At 36.8% G+C, this 15545-nt stretch overlaps 1 protein-coding gene across 4 annotated transcripts in view; it reads left to right on the forward strand.

Moving 5' to 3' along the window:
• TRIM36 (tripartite motif containing 36) overlaps positions 1 to 15545 on the forward strand; it is a 42743-nt gene that overhangs the window by 16177 nt on the left and 11021 nt on the right. For 2 of the 4 annotated variants that reach the window (XM_044925502.2, XM_044925503.2), the window contains exons 3-7: positions 403 to 432; positions 4657 to 4982; positions 7555 to 7701; positions 11785 to 11880; positions 15061 to 15314. In XM_044925502.2, coding sequence (XP_044781437.2) covers positions 403 to 432; positions 4657 to 4982; positions 7555 to 7701; positions 11785 to 11880; positions 15061 to 15314 — 853 coding nt within the window. The remainder of the gene's footprint in view (positions 1 to 402; positions 433 to 4656; positions 4983 to 7554; positions 7702 to 11784; positions 11881 to 15060; positions 15315 to 15545) is intronic. The other 2 variants (XM_006047271.4, XM_025296430.3) reach the window with 1 other exon arrangement.

The raw sequence follows: 15545 nt of genomic DNA on the forward strand, positions 1-15545 counted from the left end.
CAGTGTTAGTAATATTTATTTATTGTGCTGATTTCGGTCACTTAAAACAAGCAAAGATACTTTACTTTGATTTTGTATTTTCAACAGTTACCATTAGTAATTGTTTAAAAACACAAATGTGTGATTGTTTAAAAACACAGATCCACAGGATGAAGTATAGGCTCTTAATTGCTGCACCAACAGTGTTTAATTCTGAACTGTGATAAAATAACCTCGATGACTGCTTTACATTGGTGGCTTTATATAAATACCATGTGTACCAGGAGGAATACATTTTTTACTGTCAATTCAATAATTGTGTTATGTGTAGGACACAGTTACTGCTTTATCTTTTGTTAACATGTTGTGAATCTTCTCTTTGAAATTAAATTCTAAATCCAGCTTTCTGTTCATTGTTCACAGCATCACAACGGAGATCTTTGGGGTGGAGAGGTAGAAAATGCTTTATTGCTTGTGTGGCCGCAGGCAGTATAGTGTTGGATTTAAATTAAATAACTTTATAGAGATAAATTAAAATCATCATCAGTGGTCAAGTCTTCAAAATCATGTAGAAAGTGAACAAATTGGGCTGACATGACTTAAAGGTCAACAGGACTAAATTTTCAAGCAAGTTCTGATGTTTTTAAAGGGAGTTCTGATTATTAGTGCTTGCATTTTGTCATATATGCACACACACGTGTATGTATCCATGATGGGATATTTTTAAAGAAAAAGACATCCCCTTGTTACTGTTTTTTTTAATGTTACCTTAAAAATGCTTTACATTTACTTAATGGAGCAAAGCTTAAATTAACAGCCATATTGCTGCCTTGGGGAGGTTAAATAAGCCAGTACCTTAATTTGCCTAAATGTATTGATAATTTCCCTGGTGGCTCAGATGGTAAAACATCTGCCTACAACGTGGGAGACCTGGGTTCGATCCTTGGGTCAGGAATATCCCCTGGAGAAGGAAATGGCAACCCACTCTAGTACGCTTGCCTGGAAAATCCCAAGGACAGAGGAGCCTGGTAGACTACGTCCATGGGGTCACAAGGAGTCGGGCATGACTGAGCGACTTCACTTTGTTTCACTTTATTGATAATTTTGGTAGTTAATACCATAAATCTTTGCTTGTTTATGCATATGGTGTATTTTTTGTTAATATTTTAAATTATTTGGGATCTGAGTTTTAATATTTGGGTCTTTCTCATTGTGAATAAATAATGTACATTGCTTTTGTGTGAAAGGTGGGCAAACTCATCATATTAAAATAATTTCTTTTTTTATTCCAGTTGACCTTTAAAGTAAAATTGGCTACTTTTTTTTTGAGGGAAAATGCTGGTGATACCTTAAATTTTGGTGGAGAAAATAAACACCTGAAATATTACCCTTTTCTGTTTTCCTCACCTTCTTCTACATGCCTCAATTTAAAAATCTTAAGCCACTTCTAGAAGCCACACGTAATCCATTCTCTTATAGGTTTTAGTGAGACCCTGAGAATTTGAAGTGTTGAAACTTAGTAATTAGGAGGAGAGGTAGGAACAGTTTGCTTAAAAAAATAATTGCTCATTACCCACTTTTGATTCAGAGGGTAGTCGAGAAAGTTTTTGCAATTTGAAAATCTAATACTCAAAGGGATAATGTAACTCATAGGCATCAGATGGTCAGAATGTGGCTGCATTAAGGTGGTGCGTAAGGCGGCAGCCTTTGCACAGCACCAGGGAGCCAGCGTGATGTCAACTGAGGAGATACCGTCTACTGTGTGGCCAGGTAGTAACAGCGGGGAGTTGTTTGCAGCCAGAATATGGCAGAAGATAATGCAGTTGGAATAGGTCTGGGATTGGTGATGAATGTTTGTTTTGAAGTACTCTATTTTGAAATGCTTTATTACTATTTTTTATCATTTAAATGGAAAAATGTGATGGAAAGATGACTTTTGAGGGAAGATTTGCTATAAACCAGTTTGAAATAATTTTGGAGTCTTCATTTTTATACTTAACTGGTTTAATCTGTCTTTGAAGTTAAAGGTATAGGGGTAAAGTGTTGATTCTGCAAAATGACAGTGTTCAGATAATTAGCAAATATCATTAACCCCATGAATGGAGTTTGACTTGGAAAGTTGTCTCGCTTGGCCTATTTTGCTGCTTTACCTAAGTGGTCATTGCTCCCCTCCTGTTATACCGCGCTTTTGGGTAGTGCTGTCCATAGGCCTTTGTATGATCGTGGAAACGCTGGACCCTGTGCCATACAGGATGGTGACCAAAAATGGCTTTTGACAGTTTTAAATGTGGGTACTACTAAGGAATTGACTTTTTATATTAAATATTAAGTAAATTTAAATAGCCACACTTGGCTAATAGTTACTATATTAGCAGAGTTATAGAGAAATATTGATTCTGTTATGTTTTATTCTTAGTTCTATTGACTTGATTTTTTTTTTCCATCTGGCTTACTTCTCAGAATATCTTTAGATTTGTCTTGTTTTCTTTATTGCCCTGAAGTATGTTTTATTGTTTATTTTTGTGAAAACAATGGTAGAAGATAAGACAGACAAAATAAAAGTTGAGTATTCATAAAAAATTTTTGAGAGCTTTTAAGATCTGTTTAGAAAAATAGCCAAGATATATTGATTTAATAGTTTGTCTGGTTTAAGTAGTTCAGTGTGATGCCTTACACCTTGTTTTTTATTGTAAAAACAAAAGAGGTTTACAGAAAAGGGATAAAACTTGTTTTTGAAATTTCTGAACATGAGGGTCAAAATCTGGGTGTCACCAGTGTACATGTTAAAGCATGATTTTACTGGCATAATTTAGTTTTGTTTTTTCCCCATTACTTAATTGAGCACAACCTTCAATTCATAAAACCAATAATTCATTTTTTTAAAACATTGACTGTTAAGATTAGTTATCCATTTTAATTTTTATCACCTAGTTCATGTGTGGAAGCATGTAACTAAATATGAATTTCCATTTGTTTAAACTTGACCACTGCACTGTATCACTTCCAGAGTTATTTGGCTTGTTTTTTCACTAAATGAAATTTTCATTGGCATGTGTTTTAAAAATAGTTCTGCTGCTTATTTTATTATGTGCCTGCTGTGGTGTGAAATAGCTCATACTATATTGCATGTTTTTGGAATTATTACAAGGATATATTTTACATAGGATTTTCACATTTTTATGTGACTGCTTTCTCGGGTATATTTTTAAATGTAAAGTTTAAAAATGTCTTTAAATTTTTTGAAGATATTTAAAATTTAAAATAATGCAGTTGCATGCTTGTGGCATAAGTAGCTTTGGGGGCCTAATGCTGTTTTGCATGTTGTAAAGTCACTTCAAATGTCTCATACCGTGGACTGATCACTAAATTTTTACCTGTAGTGATTTATGTAGTGATATGTCAGACATCTTTTAAGATAGTCTTCAGTGATGATCATAATGTTGCCTAGGCGATATTAATACAGCTGTTTAAAGACATTTTCTAAATGTGATTTACTAGATTTAACCACTCACTTTTGATATTGGATAGTAGTATGAAAGAACGCTATAGCCAAAACAGTTTGTGTTTGTACTTAGGGAGTTATTTTGTGGGCAACCAAGACTACCTGCTTGGACTAGATTTATACAGGAGAGGAGGAAGCAGGATAGGCATGCCCCTGTGTTAAACAGACCACCCCAGACTCCTGCGAACCTGTGGGTAAGGACTGTCATGCCTTGGTTTCTTGATTTGTTAAAATCAGGATACTCCTGAGGAAAGGTGTGTTGTAAAGTTACTTGTAGTATTTTTGGTATATCTTTTGGCTTACTGAATTAAACAATCTTAATGATTCTTTTTTTCAGGTCATAAGAAGATAATAAATGGTTGGTTCCTCTTAAAGTCACTACATTCTAGGTCTATGAATAAGCTTTTCACTCTCTCATAGATTGCACTGAATTAACTAATGATTTTGCCAACTGAATTTTCTAGATAAAACAATACTACAGTGGGATACCCTCTATTGCTTCTTAATAATTTTGTTGTCACGTATTTTTCTGAGAATCTGAGCTATGGATTTGATTGTTTTTTTAAATTTTTTAATTTCTTTTTATTTTTTTGTGCTATGGCTTGTTTAATCAGAAAGTATGTATGGATACATAGATACAAAATTTTGCATGCAATTTCAAATAGTTTACTAAACTCTTTGAATCTTCCTGGAATCAATCCATGGACACTGCCTGGGTTAAGGGCTCCTGCCCTTTTATGTATAAACTCAGTTACTATCAATCAGCCAAGGATATTTTCATTTAAATGCAAACCACATTCCTTTGGGTATGATGTATAAAAATAACCATGTTTATATAATTGTGTACTTTCAAAAGATCTTGACCCTGTGTAGTATTGTATGCTCCGTCCACATACCTGATTTAATATGGGATTTATATGGGATTTACTCTAGAATAATTTCTTTCATCTTTGATTTGATAACGTAGTAGCTTGGGCTTTTGTATACCAAGGAAAAACCATTAAAAAAAAAAGAATTTTCAGTACACGAACTGATTCATATGCAGCCACTTTGAGTATTATGTTCTTGGAATATATATATGTAGATACATACCTTTGCAAAACATGGCTCCTTTTTTTTTCATTCTATTCATTTTCCTACCTATGTAACTAAACAAGAACTTATTAATTACACAGGCTGGAAGCGCAATTCACTGACCCCTAGGACAACCACTTTTCCTTGTCCTGGCTGTGAGCATGATGTGGATCTTGGAGAGCGGGGTATCAATGGTCTGTTTCGAAATTTCACTTTGGAAACTATTGTTGAAAGATATCGGCAGGCAGCCAGGGCAGCCACAGCCATTATGTGTGACCTTTGTAAGCCACCACCTCAAGAATCCACCAAGAGCTGCATGGACTGCAGCGCAAGCTACTGCAACGAATGCTTCAAAATTTACCACCCGTGGGGCACTGTAAAAGCGCAGCATGAGTATGTGGGTCCAACCACGAACTTTAGACCCAAGGTGAGTGACGTTTCTATGAAGTTAGTGTATTAAACTTAATATGATGAGATGAATTATACCAAGTCCAGAACCTGACAGAAGGAAAATAATTTTAAAAGCTGAGAGGAGAAATTAAGGCCTTATAGTTGGAGTTGCTGCCGCTGCTAAGCCGCTTCAGTCGTGTCCGACTCTGTGCGACCCCATAGACGGCAGCCCACCAGGCTCCCCCATCCCTGGGATTCTCCAGGCAAGAACACTGGAGTGGGCTGCCATTTCCCTCCCCAATGCATGAAAGTGAAAAGTGAAAGTGAAGTCGCTCAGTCATGTCCCACTCTTAGTGACCCCATGGACTGCAGCCTACCAGGCTCCTCCGTCCATGGGATTTTCCAGGCAAGAGTTAGTGTGTTGCTAAACGTCCCCAGAGCTTAGAAGGCAGTAGTATGGTTCACTCTATTAAAACACAATGATGTACAATATCGAGTATTTGTAATGATTACTAAGAAATAGAGGAAAAGTTCTGTCAGATATACTCTCTATACTCTTAAGACTGAAATAGTTAAAGTTAAAAAGATTTTGTCCTTTAATATGACAAGCCTGTCATTGTCTAAAAGGTGTGATTGGGCAACATCCTGACATTTTTAGTTACCTAAATTGTACCCTGAATAAATAAGAGTAATTACAGCCGAATAGTTTGAAGCTTATGACATAATGGTTATATAGTATCTGAAGTGGAATTTGCATTTTTAAATATTTGGGTAGTTTCTGTAATAATGTACAAAGGAACTTCATGAATGAAGTTATAGATGAAACAAAGTTGTCTCTGAATGGATATTTGTTGAAGCTAGATAAAGGATACATTGTGATTTATTTTATTATTCTTCCAGGTGAATAAATAAATAAACATTACTCTGTTTTTTGAAAAAGGATTCTATGCATTGTGGTTTGCTCTACTATGTGATTCAAAAGCAGAATGTGTTTTTGACATCTTCACTTAATACTGCTTTCTGATTTTATATAGATTTAAAACATGTAATTGATTCTTTTGATTGCTGTTCTCATTCCCCTAAACCTAGTAACTTGTGTGAATTTGAATTCTATTTATGTTCTTAAACATAAGACACTGAGCATAAGACATTTCCATAGAAAAATGGAAAAAAAAAAACTAGTCTTCAAAGTTATCTTGAAACTGTGAGCTGAATACTTCTCATTTCATATTAAATGGGGTAGGCGTAGTGGATTAAAACAAGAGCAATCTGCGCCTGTGCTTTTTAGAATGACTTCTTTCTCAAATTATGCCAGTTTAGCGATAGACTTATTAAATACTTTAAAATTCGCTATTATATTCCTTAGCTCAGCCTAAATGCTTACGATCATAGATTTTTAAAAATTTATGACTTCAACCTAGTGTTTGATGTGTTTTTTAAAATATTAATTAAATTGATTAGTACTATTCTATTATGAAGGAACCTATAATTATTAAGTATGTTGGACTTTAGTTTTTAGGAGTTAATTTCATAAAGTTGACCATTTTTGACTATAAATTACAGTCTTGTTCTGTTTACAAATGTAAGATTGATAAGAGAATGAAATATGAATAAGTTATATTGAGGAGAAGTTTTTTCCCTCCAAGTGTTATTCACTGTAGTAAAATTCTAAAAAGGTGTCTCTTATCCTATAGAATATTTACTTGTAATTTACTTGTAATTTTGAGTTCTTGCATTCTTTGCATGAAGCCAAGCTTTATATTCTAATTGTAATGGCTTTGAGAATGTAGGAACCTGGATGTGCCTAAAAATTTGAAATCTTTTCCATTATTTTTCCTGGAGCTACATATTAGTATTAGGACTTTTTGTATTAGAATTAAAAAAAAAATTTTCTAAGCTATCAGACCAGTTGTAGCTGCTTAAAATATTATCTTTTGGAATAATTAACAGCTTTTTGATTAAAACAATCCTTTTCTTCCAAATGAAAACAGCTATATTATATAAAATTCAGTTGAACTATGATGATAGTTTATGGAATAAATAAAAAGGTAGAAACTAAAATCAGGAAAGCACAGTCCTAAATTTGTTCATTGTGTGGTTAAACAATATGTTAAACCAAACATTTGGAACCTTGTATGATGAAGTGTTCCAAGTTCCTTAGTAACAGATTTCTTGTGAGGATAATGAAGCAATAGGTTCTCATGGTTGTTTGTTTTAATACTTTATAAACATTGATCATAATCATGAATAATTGCCTAGTCATTGTGGTCAGAGGACCTTTCTAGCTTGTTTAAGCATTTTACTTAAGTCTGATAGGAAAGGAATTTTCAACTTCTTAGCACTGAGTTTAGGGGAAATAACATTTACATAATTAATTGACCATTTGAACCCTTAAATTAAAAAACAATAATTCTAATGTAGACAATTTTCATACAATGGACCAAATGCTTTTATTTCTTTTTATACTTTTGTTACTTTAGATGGCTTTAGTTAGTGATTTTATAATGCAAATCCTTGTGTTTTGGTACTTTATCCAATTACTTGACGTCTTTTGAGTGTCATGTAATCTATGAGGACCCTTGATCCCACTTTTATCCTTTGTTCAATAGATTTTGATGTGCCCAGAGCATGAAACAGAGAGGATAAACATGTACTGTGAATTATGCAGGAGGCCAGTCTGTCATCTCTGTAAGTTGGGTGGGAATCATTCCAATCACCGCGTAACCACCATGAGCAGTGCCTACAAAACCTTAAAGGTAGAGCTTATTTTAGAACTAAATTTTGATTCTTTGTAACTTTAGACCTTTAACTTTTTTTTCTGTATAAAATCATGGCAGATTGTGTGATCTGTTTTACTGAAATGAGTTAATAGTCTGAAGCATTACTTAATGATCTGCTAATATTAGGTTGTTAGTATATGTGACCAGGCAGCTCTTTGTCCTTGTAATGTGCTAGTTCTAAAGTCTGAATGCTGAGAGGGACAAAGGACTCTTCATTATGATCCATCCCTGTGTGAGCCCAGCGCCATGACCTTGAGTGTGGTTAGTAGCTTTTTTAAAACGCTTGATTCTTGTTGCTTGCCAGTAGAATAAGTATAAACTTTTTTTGTCTCTTCTGTGGATACTAGCTAAACCTGAGTTACTTGCTGTCTGTTAACATTATACATGGCCCTCTTAATACTTTTAAATTTGTTTTTTTTGTTTCATTCTTTTTTCCTTTTTTAAAAGGAATTCATTCATTTATAAATCTACCACCCATGTAAACTGTTGTCTCCTTTAACAATATACGTATGTGTTTTTGGCCTGTATCTAGTTTGCATATCTACCTACAGTTTCATGTTTTGTGTTTTATGGGTCTGTCATGCTCAGCCTGACCTCTTGAACACGTGGGTTACAGGTTCTGTTTATTGTCCACCTTTGTTTACCTAATTCTGTCAACCTGTGTCCTCATTTTCCTGATTTTCCTCATCATTTTGAGTTGGATTCCCCTCCTGCCTTGCAAGCCTGGCAACTTTTGATTGGCTGCCAGGTATTGCAAAGCTTACCTTGTTGAGCCCTGGATATTTTTGGATTCCTACAGTTCTTTGAGGGTTTTCTTCTAGTGTATGATTAATTTACTTGGGAGCAATTTGCTCCTTTTGGGTCTTAGTGTTAAGCTTTCTTAGACAGGACAGAACAGCATTTCGGTCTGGGACTAATTTTATCTGACTATTAAAGTTGTTTGTTTACTCTTCCCAATGCCCTGTGAATTTTGAGGGTTTTAATGTTTTTTTTTTGTCTGACTGGTGGGGAATAGGCACTATTCTCAACTTGTGTGAGCTCTGAAATTGTTCGTTTCAATTCTTGTGGGTGATATTTTCCCCAGCCTGTGGCAATTTCCTTACACACATGAATTGACCAAAGCTCTTGTGAATAAAGCAGAGAGGCCCTTGGTAAATCTCTGGAGTTCTTTTTTTGGTGGCTATCTGTTCTTAGGTGTTACAGTCTATAAACTCTGGCTTTCCCAGACTCTGAGCTCCATTTCCTCTTCTCACAGGAGATCCTGAGCCTAGTTTGAACTCTCTGCATCTCTGCATCAGGTCTGGGAAGTCTTCTCCAGACAATAAGCCGGGGCCAGCATATTCCCTTGTGGCTCAGATGGTAAAGAATCCTCTTGCAATGCAGGAGACCCAGGTTCCATCCCTGGATCAGGAAGATCCCCTGGAGAAGGAAATGGCAACCCACTCCAGTGTTCTTGCCTGGAGAATCCTATGGACAGAGGAGCCTGGTGGGCTACAGTCCATGGGGTCGTAAAGTCTCAGACGCGACTGAGCGACTAACGCTTTCACCATAGGCTCATCTTGTTTCCCATCCCTCAAGGTCACTGCTTTTTGTTTCTTGATGTCCAGTGTCTTGAGAGCTGTTCCATTTGTTCTGTTAGTTGTTTCAAGTGAGGGAGTAAATCCTGTCTTAGTTTCTCTCTTGTGCCTTACAGTGGCAATATACCACTGTTTGCTAATTTTAACTTTGGCTTCTTTTTTGTTTGTTTCTTACTGGTTGAATATTACACAAGTTGTTCAGAAAATTTTTTTTTCTGTTACCTGGAATTAATCTTTGGCAATAATATACACCTAAGTTAGCCTTTGTATTCTGTTGTTAATTTCTCTCATTTATGTTTCAGACTTTAGAAGAAATAGACTCCCTATGGAGTTTTCAGTTTATTCACTTTTTAGTAAGGATAAAATGATTTGGGTTGGCTAAAAATAGCAAGAAGATCTCCTAAGATTGTCCTTCTTACTTGGTTTTAGGTTTTACGTCAGAGGGCTTCATGATCTAGGTGACAGGTTTATGATATCATTTCAGTTTTGCTCGCTGGAGTGTTGCAGGGGGTGATTACACACTCTGGTGGGCCTTAGAGTCTCCTGGGACACTTGGTTAAGTTACAGAGGCCAGTGCTGACCTCCTTCAAAGAGCTTGGGCGTCTGTGTTCTCATGGGCTCTCAGGAGATTGGTACTTACCAACATTTGAGAACCAAGCTAGCTTTGAGCAGCTTTGGGTTCCTTGAGAATTTAGCCTTTCATCATTCCTGGAGAGCTGGGGTCTTAGTAGAACCAAGGGGTTTAAACCTGCTCCCCAGATGAGATGAGCTTCCCAGGTAGAGTGTCTAGTATCCGTGTCTGCTGCATATACTTTTTGGAGGCTTATGAATAAATGGGCCACTGATTCTTGGTTAAAACAGATCTAGCCTTAACACAGACTGCCCAGGTTTAAGGGGACTCGGAAGACTGGAGCTGTCTCAGGTAAAGGCTGCTGTGGGCTGTGGACTTGCTCTCAGCATCACAGCTCACTGGAACCGCTCAGACCTCGGACCGTGTTTCTGAATTCTGTCCTCTCTCCTCCTCTAGCCTGTTTAGCCCTGCTAACATCATCTGTTGACTTAGAACTAAGTCCAATTCAGTTTAATTGTCCAAATTCCTTTCTTTGCTGCTGTAGCTAAAAAGAGCGCCAGCACTCACACCCAGTGGGTTTGGTCCTAACCTGGGCCAGACAGGGGTGGGGTCCTGGAGGGACTGTCGTCTTCCGCACGGCCTGGTGCGGAGGCAGCGTGTCTGCCTGTGGCAGCGTGGTTAGTGTGCATGAGGAAGTTTCCAGTTCAGCCTCTTACTGTGGCATGTTTGTGTTCCGCTTTGGTTTCCTCGTCTGTAAAATGCTGTATTAAGACACAAGATTTTAATGTCTCTTCTGATCCTTAACATCCTGCAGTTTCCTTCTTGGTCCCGTCCTGCCCTGATTCCTTAGAAATCTTGTTTTGCACCCAATAGGCCTTTCCTCTGTCCCTCTATCGAGTCGTGAGGGAAACTCACTGGGTCTGATCCTGGGTGTCCCAGAGAGTTGTAAAGGTGGGTCCTACCAGAGAGACCTGTTACTTTGATTTCTGTACACTTTCTCTTACCCTGTAACATGGTCTAAGTTGGGGGGCGGGGGAAGATGATATAGGAAAGAGATTCATTCCTAAAGCTTTAATTCTCTGCCCTGCTTCTTAATAACCCTTTTCAACCCTTGGTCACCAGTTGTGACCACGAATGCCCAGAGCTTCTGTGAGGGCTACAGCTTTGCGAGGTGTTTTCTGGATTTTCTTAGTCTTGCTCAGACTCAGAATACGTTGTCTGTCGCAATTTTTTAGCCCGTCACGCTTCAGGGTATGGTCGTTTGTTTTAAAATACATTTTAGGCATACTGTGTTTTGTGGACTGTGCTAGTGATCTCACCAAAACCTGTGACTGTCTGTGTGGTAACCTGTGCCAGTGCCAGGATGACTGCTTTATAAGCAAGCTATTCAGTGAGCTCTGCAAGTTACCTGTTATTTATACATCTGTATTTCATCACTGTATGTTGTATGGCTGTTTAATGACTATCTAGGCTGGGATGGACCATGCAGATTATTTTGAAAGGCTCTTTGTTGTTTTTCCTGTTGTGTGTGTGCTGTGTCAGTGTTTATGAGTGTGTTGTAAAATCTAATGGAAGAAAACACTATTTGGATTGCTACTCTTCTATTTACTTTGAAGCTTTGTGAGGAATCATTCTGGGAGTAATGATGGGAGACAACAAAAATGTAGTTTGTAGACTCGGAATTTTTGAGTGATTTACCTTGTTCTTTTTGTTTGTGTGTTTTTAGGTAACCTACTTCTAATTGCTCGTGTATCTTTGGGCCTGTGTGCTTAAAGCCACTAACTGTTTACCCTGGGTTAATAACAGTAATCACTATAGTTGAGAGAGGAGGATGCTGTGTTAGGAAAATTCTGCAAGCCCTTTGTTCCACTTCTCTTTCTACTTATTTGTGTTTCTAATGTGTTCTAACAGGAGAAGCTTTCAAAGGATATTGATTACCTTATTGGCAAGGAGAGCCAGGTGAAGAGTCAAATTTCTGAGCTAAACTTGTTGATGAAAGAAACAGAGGTAAGTGATGTTTTTCTTTTCTTTTATATTTCAGAGGTGAGGTTTGCATATTTTTCATTCATTCATCTAGACATTCATTTATTCATTCATAACCCTAAGGATATATTATGAGCTGGGAGTAGAGTTGTGTTAGATTTCCACCCCTGCTTTTCTGGGACTAGGAGAACAAAGGTAAGGAATGGAATGCTGTGTGATCGGTGTTGATAGAGCAGTGATTAAATGATACTGGAACACAGATGAAAACATTATTTTCCTTATGTTGCTACTTTTGAGACCTATCTTTTTTTTTTTTTTTTTTTTTGAGACATGTCTCAAAAGTAGCAACGTAAGGAAAATAATAGCTTTCAAAATTATTATTTTTTTTTTACAAAACTAACAAATTGCATTTGAAAGATGTATTGTATGTTAATAGGACTAGGTTTATTTAAATTTCCCAGATATTCTTAAATATATACCTGTCATATGTTCACCAAAAGACATGTATTAGAATGTTCATAGCTGCAAAAAAAAAAAAATCAGAAAAGGGTGTTTGTAGCTGTGTTATTTGTAATAGCCACAAAATGGAAAGCACTCAAAAGCCCATCAATAGTGGAGTGTAAATAGCAATGATGAATGAGTATCTACAACTGTGGGCAATGATGTAGATAAATCCTGCAGTAATATTGAAAGGAAGATGCCAGACACAAAGGAGGACTTGCTGTGTGAGGCTAAGAGAGGCGAAACTAGGCTGTGCTGTTCAGGATAGGAGTTGTTGAAGAGGTGGAGGGTCAGTGTCTGGAAAGGTTATATGGGGTAGCTTCTGGGATACTGGTAGTATTACTTAATCTGAATGCTGGTCACATGGGTGTGTTCACAAAGACTCTGTGATCCTTACACTTATGTGTACATTTTTCTCTTTGCATATTATATTTCAGTAAAAAATTGGAAAAATTGATAGCATTTTAAAAATATAGCAAAAGAGGACAGAATTAGGTTATTTTAAAATTATAAATATTCTTCACTGACTTTGATCCCTGTTTTCTTTTCTTTATTTGAAATAAATTGAAGGTCATTTACTCTTGATCCCTTTAAAAGTTTTAATTAAATATAAAAATATTCTGACTAGCATGAGACTTATGTCTTAAAACAAATACTTTCTAAAAGTGGGTTAAATTATTGAAAAATTGGGTGAATTAGCACATTACCAGTATTGCTTTAGTTTTTAATATTTTGCTGATTGCTTTCACCATCCTAAGTAAGTTGGTTTTATGTGTAATTTAAAAGGTAGGGTTTTGTTTTTCATATTTGTGTCTGACTGACAAACTCTTCACAGTTTACTCTAATCCCTAACACGTGGCACATTATCACCCAGGCAGGTGGCACATACCACCCAGAGATTGTTATCTGTCGTCATTTTAAGTTTGTCCTCATAGTTTTCTCAGTCATCTGCCTTTATTTTTTAAAATGTATTTTTGGCTGTGCTGGGTCTCCACTGCTGTGCAGACTTTCTCGCGCTGCGGCAAGCGGGGGCAGCTCTTGGGCGCAGTGCAGGGGCCTCTCATCGCAGTGGCTCCTCTCGTTGTGGAGCACAGGCTCGAGGGCATGCAGGCTTCAGTACTTGCGGCGCACGCGCTTAGTGCCCCCACGGCGTATGGACTCTTCCTAGACCAGGGATCAATCCGCGTCCCCTGCATTGCCAGGAGGACTCTTATCTACTGTACCACCAGGGAAGTCCTGCCTTTGCTTCTGAGATAAGGAAATCCAGTGCTTATTTTTGAGTTTGTCATTCAGTAGCTTGAAAACTGAGGAATTCAGGCATTAAGTATTCGTGTAGGCACGGACTCCTTGAGATCCTGGAGACATCATTTAATGTTTTTTGTACCTTTGACCTAAGCTGTATTTGTAGGGTTATCCGTAAGAGTCTTCTGTACTAGAAAATTTGTCTCCGTTCTTGGTGAAGATTGCAACACAGTTTTTTATCTATAATTATACTTTGCTGGAAACAGCCTCCTCTTTACCTGTGTATAATGATATTTCTGAATTTAATGTGCTATGTCACTGAAAAACTACCAGAATGTCATCACTTTCTTTCTCTCTTCCCATCCCCCCTTTAAAAGATTGGCTGTTGGGGTTAGAAAACAAGAGAAGGAAATCTGGAAAAAATTTCCTTTCATTATAAATGTTGGCCAGAAGCCACTGAAAAATGTACAGTGCACTTATGCCATATATTGTCAGCTTTTAAGAATGTTCTCGAAGACTCTGTACTGTTGGCTGCTGCTATGAGTGTATTATGAGCGCTTGTAAGTGCTTTGCAGTCTTATTTCCAAAGTCAAGTCAATCTCTGATTTTGTGGACATCCAAAATGTTCAATAAGCATCTTATAGAGAGGATCATTTTATGGCAAAGTAGTGGAACAGCTATGTATATAGTGAAAATATGTGACATTGAGGTATGCATTTATGTATTAATGAGTAATCTTTCTCAATCTTCAGAAAAGCCTACATGGTCTCTCTTATCCCTAGTTTTCAGAACAGAAAAATAAGAATAAAGAAGTTAATTTGCATAACATGTAATTAAATCAGTATTAATTAAATTACAATTTATTTAGAGTTACTGGGTTGTCTGAAAAGTTCGTTTGGATTTTTGCATAAGATGGTACAGAAAAACCCAAATGAACTTGTTGGGCAACCCAATATATCACTAATACTAATTTGAAGAGAAAAGTTACAATTTTATATCTTAGTAATGTACTTTTTTTCAGTTTTATATCTGTGGGTTACCTTTTTAAAAAATTGGAATATGGTAGAAAGAATAAAATTTCTTGAATTAGAAATGAATAAATAACTGCAGAATTTTTTTTTCCTGTGTCCTTAGTTAAATCAGATAATTTCTGCCTACGTTCCTTCATATACAAATTGAACGTTGCTTTTTATTTCATTGAATACATTGTTTATTGCTGGACTTTGGAGATTGAAAGCTTAAGGAAATACAGTTATTATAAAATCACAAACTACGTCTAAAAGTTGCTCATCATCCCTCATTAAGTGCATTTGATGTCAGGTTATTGTTCTGACAGCTTCAAGGCGTCAGACAAAATCTTCTTCCTTCCAGGATTTGGGTTTGTTGTGCTGAATTTTGACTCCTTTTGAAAAGGCATTTGGATTTAGCAGATGAGCTAATGCTTTGCTTCTTTTACAATAGTGTAATGGAGAGCGGGCTAAAGAAGATGCAATTATACATTTTGAAAAGCTCTTTGAAATCCTAGAAGACAGGAAATCATCTGTTTTGAAGGCAATTGATGCTTCTAAGAAACTAAGATTAGACAAATTTCAGACTCAAATGGAAGAGTACCAGGGGCTGCTGGAGAACAATGGGCTCGTGGGGTACGCTCAGGAAGTGCTGAAGGAGACGGATCAGTCTTGCTTTGTCCAGACGGCAAAGCAGCTCCACGTCAGGTATTTTGATTTGAACTGACAGTCCTTCTAGCAGCGTCATTAAACGCTGCTCCGAGTTTCCGCTGTAGCTCTGATGGCTTCAGAATGCTGTGCCGTGTGCAGTACCTCTTGCTTCACTCTTAACCGAGTGCTGAGTGAAGTTTTCTTTCGTTAATCTCATTGCAGATTTTTAGTCTGATTTGCCTTTTTAAAGAATCATTTTTATATAAAACATTTTATATCTGTCTATAG

This window comes from Bubalus bubalis, chromosome 11, assembly GCF_019923935.1.
Source record: "Bubalus bubalis isolate 160015118507 breed Murrah chromosome 11, NDDB_SH_1, whole genome shotgun sequence".
NCBI classification, from domain to species: domain Eukaryota; kingdom Metazoa; phylum Chordata; class Mammalia; order Artiodactyla; family Bovidae; genus Bubalus; species Bubalus bubalis.